Here is an 8,753-nt window from a genome sequence, read left to right on the forward strand (position 1 = left end):
AGCCCCAACCAAACCATGTTCCGGATGCCATCAGATCAATCAACCTCTAACAAAGAATGTACGCAAGCAACACCACGACGCGAATCAGTGTAATCTCTCTAGGGGTGCTGTAGCTACTACTGTGCCTCTGTTTCAGCAAATGGAGCTTAGATCTTTTATGTCCATGCCTACAGAATCACAGCTCTATTTATCTCTACTCTTTCACAAAATTGGTAACTTTCAGCATCAAGCAACGTCTTATGTGATTAGTGACCGAGAGAGATTACACTACTTAGCAGGAAGTGATGTACATACATCTTAGCCTGCAAATTGAGTCAAAAAGTATAAGATTATAAGTATGTACAAAGTATTATTTGTTCATTGACTCGACAAAAAGGATAATATACTGGATTGTCTGAACTATTTTTGTATTTGATCTGCAAATTGAGTCAAAAAGAATTTATCTCATATAAGATAATTAATAGTTCCACACAACTAATACAGTTAGATAAAGGACTCAAATAAATTAGGATATTTATTTTCGTGTACAATAAATTAGAGCTCTCTCTCTCGCTCCAGCCAGTAAAACAAAGAGACTCTGAGCTTAAATTAGTTGAGCGAGCACATTTTGCACTAAAGGCCTGTTTCCTATTTCAGTTCATGTACAACCTCTTTTCCTATCCAATATTGATCATCCAATTAACAGTATCAATGTTGCAATTGATAGTTACGAATGTGGGAACAATATATGTACTAACTAAACTGAAAGGAACTCAAGTTTTATATTTTGACCAACTGGTCTGCACTAATCGTAATATCTTGTTAATTCCCAAATGGAACCATCTTGAAAGTAAAATCTCAACGACAAACTTACATAATCACTAAATTCATACACATCAGAGAAACAAAATACCACAGATGGTAGAGCATTATTTAAGTTCATAGTTGATTGTCAAATAGCATGGATATTACTTAATATTCTCATGAGTTTATTTTAGTAAGAATATACATAATAATAGAGATTCTACCTCGGCAATTAAGCAATAATTTTCTCAGCAGTAGAGAAGTTTCAACCAATGTGAAGGAAGAAAATAGAGCAAAGCACTCTCTACATGAAAAACACATACAACTCTTTACCTTCAGAAATTGCCTCATTGGTTGTATCCTTAAAGCAGTGGAAATAATAAATCTTTGGTGCAATCAAATGACCAAATAGAAAAGGCCTACACAAAAGAACATTGTATTAGAAAGAAATATGATCCATGTGGTACCAGCAGTCTGTAAGCACTAAGAATAAATATCCTATCGTGCCTAAAAAGACAATAATTGCAGGTTACCTATTAATGGTGCCCTTTTATTCACATACATCATTTAAGCCCTTCTCCTCGGAATATGGAACTCTGTATCCAGCCAAAGGAGATACAAATGTATCGATGATTCGATGTTCATCACACAAAGGCCAAGTTGAACAGTGCCATGATGTAAACTTACAGATCAGTAAATGCTGACTTGCGCATGGCAGCAACCATATTAAACCTAGTAATAATTAAATCTTGCATAGGCAAGTCACATGACCAAGTAATATATTGTACACCGAGAACATGAAACATGTGGCAGTGCTGGCCTTGAAGATTATCGATAGACTGCTCTCTAGATAGAATCAGTGAGAGAAAGAGAGAGTACATTGCACGGTGGCGAAACATAAAGTTGATGAACCTATTATAAACCAAGTTGATTCTAGCATGGCTATCTGTTAACATTACATCATTCAAGACAAGAGATCAATATTACCAGTTTAAGAGAACAATAGCCTTATCACCAATGCATAGTGTAATGCGTGCATCATACCAACGACCATAGCCAATGACTAAAGCACAACCTGATTTTTCTTGCGGCTATAGTTCTCTCAACAGACCACCCCTGTTTTTTTCTTGTGGCATAAGTTCTCTGAAAGTGCCCATTGTTATACAAAGAATTAGATATTTTACATATTGATAAAGACTCGACTAGATGACGAGTCGTTCGTCGGCCTGATCTTTCACGATACTAGCAGCAACAAGAAATTCCGGTCGAGCGAGGATGCAAGACCGTAAGATCGAAAACTTGCGTCAAGTAGATTGAATCGACTCCACGCACAGCGGCAACAAAATCCTCACGGATCAGCAACAAAGACGATATTTGGTGTCCCACATCACAGGACGTTTTCTGACTTTTTTATTCAACTCCCGAGCGATACAAAATCTGACGACCAAAACCAAAAAAACTCCACCTTACGTTGGCCGAAGCCGGCCTGTTTTATAGGCGACGTCAACCTGACCCCAAACCGTCCTAAACTAGTATTACTTTCCTAATTCAACTTGGCTTCCTATTTTAAACCTTAAAGAAAAAAAAACTCTCACGTACCAACTAGTACTACTTGCATAATAGGACACGACACATAATCTGGCTTCCTGATCCATGTTGATTTGTCTTGTACGTTAGTGCCTTGATTTAACTCCACGTATATCACATCAGGAATTTGAACGCACATGACGTGATGTGTTGCTCCTGGACGCCTCAACTCCGATCAGACTTGGAATGATAATGATCCAAGCATAACCTGACGCGGCGGAGTCCTAAAATTAGGTTTAACCTCGTCCGGCTTAGGTTTCGATGACTGTATTTTGAGTGCAATTGTACCCACCATTAAAATATTAGAATCTATGGCTTGATCAAATTTTGCTAATGCATCAGTGGACACATCATCCCCTCCTCCTTGAAACAAAACCGTCCTCGGTTTTGCGGTAGATTTCATAGACTTCTTCAGTGAAGCAGTTGTGTCCACCATGATTTCTGCCATAAACATAGATCGCAGAACATGTCGTCTTCCTGCTTTCCAAAAAGAGTATGTATTGGACCGTCCCTCATGTGTGGCATGACGGTCATATTGCCATGGTCTCCCCAACAATAAGTGACATGCATCCATCGGCAATACATCACAAATCACTGTATCAGTATAGTTACCAACCAAAAAATTGAGACGCACCTTGTGAGTAACTTTCAGTTTCCCCGACTGATATAACCATTCGACGCAGTGGGGTTGTGGGTGCTTCCAGGTAGGCAAAGCTAAAGTATCCACCAAGTCCTTGCTAACCGCGTTGGTGTAGCTTCCTCCATCTATGATCAACTTGCAATTAGTGTTGTTGATTTTGCATTGAGTTTGAAAAATATTCCATCGCTGCCCCTTATCCTCAATGTGATCTTCTTGCACCCGTTGCACCATCAAAGACGGATATGATTCAGCAGCTTCAAAACTCGCAACCACATCTTCAACATCTTCAGATTTTTCACCAGAAGTGTCAGAAACTACCTCTTCATCACTAGCGGATGCATAGCCATCTCTCGTGAGCAACACTCTTTTCTCATTAGGACATTCACGCTTCATATGTCCCCTTCCTCCACACTTGAAACACTCTATGTCACTAGTGCGTCCGGTCGACTGTGCACTAGAATCAACCATCGACAGTCCTGATTTTGAAGCATCCTTTTGCACGGAACCATGAGAGCGATTTGATGATGTCGCCCTGGAGCTAGGACCGACATCCTCACTCTTATACTGCGAGCGTCGCCATGTGTTCAAAGTGGTAGTGGGAACAATGTTGACTTGGCGTCGCTTAATCTGTTGTTCCGCACGCACAGCTTGGTGCACAAGATCTTGTATGTTGTAGTAGACCACCATCTCAACACGATCCTGCACCTCGATATTTAGCCCGTTAAAGAAACGAGCCATAGTCGCCTCCGGATCCTCCGTTGTCCCTGTACGTATCATAAGCAATTCCATCTCCTTGTAATATTCATCAACACTCATATTACCTTGAGAGAGCCGCTGCAACTTGTTGTACATATCTCTTTTATAGTGCTCAGGAACAAAACGTCGCCTCATGAATTCTTTCATACCTCGCCAAGTCGTCGGCCGATGTCTTGAACGACAAATTTGATTCCACCAAATTAGCGCGTATCCGGTGAACTCAATTCCAGCAAGTTGAACTTTCTTCTCCTCGCTATAATGATGGGCATCAAAAATTTGATCAACACGCATCTCCCACTCCAAATAGCCTTCTGGTTCGCACTTGCCGGAGAACGAAGGGATTGAAATTTTTATGCGCCCAATTCCATCATCCAAAGGCACACGCACAGCTTGACCAACTCGGTCATGCACTCCACCACGAACGGATGTTTCGGGACGAGGCTCATAGTGTCGTGGTCGTGGCGCGTACCCCGCATGGTCAATGCCATCATCGAAACCATCATCTCCAGCATGAGGGTGTGCCGCCAAACGGCGATCATGCACGCCGGTATGTCCATCGCGAGCTGGTGGTGCATAATGCAGTGGAGCAGCCGGAGCAGTCTGTGGTGGTGCAGAATTCGATGCCGGCATATTGATGATGTCTACCAAACCATCAAACCGAGTGATCAGGACATCTATCCTTTTGCCGAGCGCATCATGACATTGCTTGATGTAGTTGCATGTGTGGTCAAAACCATCCCAAATATTTTGAGGAATATCATCCGCGTACACTGGACGTACAATTTCCTGAGAATTAGCAACAACCTCGTCTTCCTTGTTGACCGAGGTCGACATCTTGATCAACACAATACCGTGAACAACCTTAGCTCTGATACCACTTGATAAAGACTCGACTAGATTACGAGTTGTTCGTCGGCCTGATCTTTCACGATACTAGCAGCAACAAGAAATTCCGGTCGAGCGAAGATGCAAGACCGTAAGATCGAAAACTTGCGTCAAGTAGATTGAATCGACTCCACGCACAGCAGCAACAAAATCCTCACAGATCAGCAACAAAGACGATATTTGGTGTCCCACATCACAGGACGTTTTCTGACTTTTTTATTCAACTCCCGAGCGATACAAAATCTGACGACCAAAACCAAAAAAACTCCACCTTACGTTGGCCGAAGCCGGCCTGTTTTATAGGCGACGTCAACCTGACCCCAAACCGTCCTAAACTAGTATTACTTTCCTAATTCAACTTGGCTTCCTATTTTAAACCTTAAAGAAAAAAAAACTCTCACGTACCAACTAGTACTACTTGCATAATAGGACACGACACATAATCTGGCTTCCTGATCCATGTTGATTTGTCTTGTACGTTAGTGCCTTGATTTAACTCCACGTATATCACATCAGGAATTTGAACGCACATGACGTGATGTGTTGCTCCTGGACGCCTCAACTCCGATCAGACTTGGAATGATAATGATCCAAGCATAACCTGACGCGGCGGAGTCCTAAAATTAGGTTTAACCTCGTCCGGCTTAGGTTCCGATGACTGTATTTTGAGTGCAATTGTACCCACCATTAAAATATTAGAATCTATGGCTTGATCAAATTTTGCTAATGCATCAGTGGACACATCACATATACAAAGCCTAATAAGCATTCTAGTAACCAAATCAGTATTACAAGAACAGATACAAAAGCTAATCAGCACACTAAAGAGCACATCGCCATTACATAATGTATATGACGATACCTTTCTCACCGTTGATGTGTATAGGGTCACTGATCCTTGCCCCCTTTCATGTTGTAGTCGTGGTTGGATCCGTAAAAAGAGTGAGAGTAGATTAATACATCAACTTTATCTGTATAGAATAAAGCCCAGTGTTATTGCCTATTGTCGTTTGTGTATGTGGTTGCTATTAGATGAAATAGTGTGATCACGGTGAGTTAAAGACAATGGTCCAGAAAAAATAAATCAAGAGTTAGTTCTTGCACAAGTTTATCTGCATATATGATTCAATATATCGTCTGAGGATAATACAACGGCTACCTGAATAACTGAACCAACCATCACGAACACAGCATCATTGAACGTATCTTTATCATCACTGAAGTAGATCGGGTCATCGACTGTCGCCACTTTCATAATTCGCCTGGTACAGGCGGATGCATCCATTGAGACACATCAATTTCACCAAACTTGTCAGGCAACAATGGCAGTAGAAAGCCTTATAATGTTACCTCTAGTAGCACAGCAGAAAACAGATGAGCCCACTGTCTACATGATGACAACAGCCGGAATGACAATGTTCTTGACAAAAAATTGCATTGGCCTGCAGAAGGTACAAATAAGAATTTTTTGACATTGTATAGATGAAACATGGGTACTCCATCATCATGGACCCAAAAAGACAGGTAGTAATAACCTTGAAAGACACGAATGAGGCAACGTGAGAACAACAATAGATGAATGAATAATTGGAATTTGATATGTGTGCAGTTCCTGCAAAACTGAAGAACACAACATCATGAGAGGTGTATCCTCCCCTGTCAGACTGCTTGAATTCATGTTTGTAGGCCACTCCTACTCTGTAAAATAAGAGGAAATCAAGCTGACATCAGAGAGAGAGAGAGAGAAAGAGAGAGCAACCTGGGCAGCTTGGCGATGACGGCCATGGAGCTGACATGTTCACCCTTGGGCAGCTGCAACTCGCACCGGAAGGTGGGCGCTGGCTCGGTGCCGCTGGCCCTTGCCTTGAACTGGAGCCCACGGCCTTGGCGTCCATCTGCGTCCTCTCCATGACACCGATCCACCCGGCGCAAGAATAGAGATGGCGGCGGCGGCCGGATCCGAAGACGGCGGGGTGGCGACCACTCCCGTGAGGCCAGGCGGCGAGCAGCACCCCTCTTGCTGAGGGCCAAGGGGGTGTGGAGAAGGAGACACCAGGGCGAGCGCAGCGGTGGCGGCAGGTAGCGCAGCACCCGACCACCACGAGCGCCAGCGCCGGTGCTGTCATCTAGGTGGCGGTGGGTGGTGGCGGCGGCGATGTGGGTGGGAGGAGAGGAGGCGCGCGGGAGGGGAGAGGAGGCGGCAGCGAGGCGGGAGGAGCTGGGCGCGGGGGAGGCGCGGGGCGGAGGCGCGAGCGAGGGAGGCCGGCGGCAGCGGGGAGGTGGGTGGCGGCGGCGGCGACGTGGGTGGGAGGAGAGGAGGCGCGCGGGAGGGAGGGAGGGAGGCGGCTGCGGGAGGAAGGAAGAGAGGAGGAGGCGGCTAGGTCGAGTGCGGGCTGGGGAGCGGCTAGGTCACCTCCACAAGAGCGGCCCCCTTTTATACCCCACGATGCAAAATGACGAAAATGCCCCCAGCGGGGCAGTATAATTACGCGCGGTGGCACGAACGGGGTGAAACTGTTCGTTGCAACAGTAAATTTTTTTTATCCGACGGACGAGGTCGCTCCAGGGGTCGATCCGACGGCTCAGATCGCATCAAGCGCGCAGATCCAACGGTCAGGAACGCGAAGCGGCTGAGGAGGCTGGAGGATGACTGGAGATCTTATTTCTCGATTGTAACGACCAACATTAGGTATGGCAATGGATACCCATTACCCAGGTACCCTATGGGTAAAACCCCTATTAGAGTAAGGGTATGGGAAAAAAATATCCATGAGTGTATAAATAAGGAAATGTTAAACCCATCGAGTAGAGTGGGTACGGGTATAGGATCATATAACCCATACCCACGTACCCATGTACCCATATAAAATTCATATGAACTCGAATTATCTCTTCACTTTGTCATGAATTTGTGAACTCAAAATATATGACAATACGTTGATGTTTTGATGTGTTGTTGTTTACGAGAAAGTGATGTTGTTTTTTAAATATATTGTTGTTTATGATGTGTTGCTATTCAGAAATGTGTGTTGTTGTTATAATCTGTTGTTGTTTATAGATTATAATTATATGTTGTTTTTTATGACAATGAGTTGTTCAAAGCGATGCTTTGCAAACATGGGTAATTTTACCCACGGGTACCCATCTACCCTGCGAGGTAACGGGTATGGGAAAAAAGTATACCCATTGACAGGTATGGGTATGGGTGATAGGTAAGCTTAGAGGGAATGGGTAAGGGTATGGGGTGGCTTAACCCGTACCCAAACCCTGCGGGTGCCATCCCTAACCAACATGCGGTCCTAGCTTGAGAAAAGATTTGCATTCCTCGCTAGGGATAGAAGCACATATTGGTCCCAACAACCAACATGTGACTAATTGGATACACGCAAGTGTCACATGTCGGTAACAAGGTGGACATTATAACAAATACAACCACAAATGATGGGACGGGATACAAGAGTAATAGTACGAAAAACAAATGCCATACATAGCTAAATCACCAATTAGAGGTCACATGACCCAACATTACATCTGAATTATCATACAGAAGGCACAATCCGAGTAGCGGATAAGAACAATTTGGACTAAAGAGGCCCCAGTTAAATAAAGTAACGTCGATGCTCCTAATCCCAGGCTACCAACCAGGAATCCATCCTATGATCGTCGTCAAAGAAGAAGAACTCCAAATAGAACATATATCACTCTCACATTAGAGAATCGTTTTACCCGTACATGCACCTGTTGTTGTGGTATCCGTGAGTCATTGAGACTCAGCAATAACATTACCAAGGATATCAAGACTAACAATACTTATGGGTTCAAAAGTGCTTAAGTGGTGAGGTTGTAGCAAGCACCAAACATTCGTAAACCAACTAGTCCTATGAGTACTAGAACAAGAAGGTTAATTCCTATGCATCAAGGGGACACAACTAGAATGATTAAGTAAGAATTGATCCTGAACACCTACTTAATTACGAGTCATTCATAAACCCAACATGTTCTCTTCTTGATCAGAATCTCACAAGAAGAGGCAATCACGGTACGCACATGGTTGGCAAGTCTACAACCGAAGGTTACAAAATTCCAAATCATCCATCACCGT

General features: G+C 43.7%; 1 protein-coding gene across 8 annotated transcripts in view; it reads right to left on the minus strand.

The window, feature by feature from the left end:
- The window catches only part of LOC119290690, an 8,719-nt gene extending 1,824 nt beyond the window's left edge, over positions 1 to 6,895 (minus strand). For 2 of the 8 annotated variants that reach the window (XM_037569326.1, XM_037569328.1), the window contains exons 1-2: positions 1,317 to 3,909; positions 1,117 to 1,202 (exon numbers count right to left, since the gene is read on the minus strand). In XM_037569326.1, coding sequence (XP_037425223.1) covers positions 2,546 to 3,901 — 1,356 coding nt within the window. In that variant the 5' untranslated portion in view covers positions 3,902 to 3,909 and the 3' untranslated portion in view covers positions 1,117 to 1,202; positions 1,317 to 2,545. Of the gene's footprint in view, positions 1 to 1,116; positions 1,203 to 1,316; positions 3,910 to 5,513; positions 5,623 to 5,810; positions 5,914 to 6,001; positions 6,094 to 6,186; positions 6,350 to 6,410 lie in introns of those variants that run through there. The other 6 variants (XR_005141964.1, XR_005141963.1, XR_005141965.1 and 3 more) reach the window with 6 other exon arrangements.
- Positions 6,896 to 8,753: the final 1,858 nt, after the last annotated feature.

Source organism: Triticum dicoccoides, chromosome 4B (assembly GCF_002162155.2).
Source record: "Triticum dicoccoides isolate Atlit2015 ecotype Zavitan chromosome 4B, WEW_v2.0, whole genome shotgun sequence".
Taxonomy (NCBI): Eukaryota; Viridiplantae; Streptophyta; class Magnoliopsida; order Poales; family Poaceae; genus Triticum; species Triticum dicoccoides.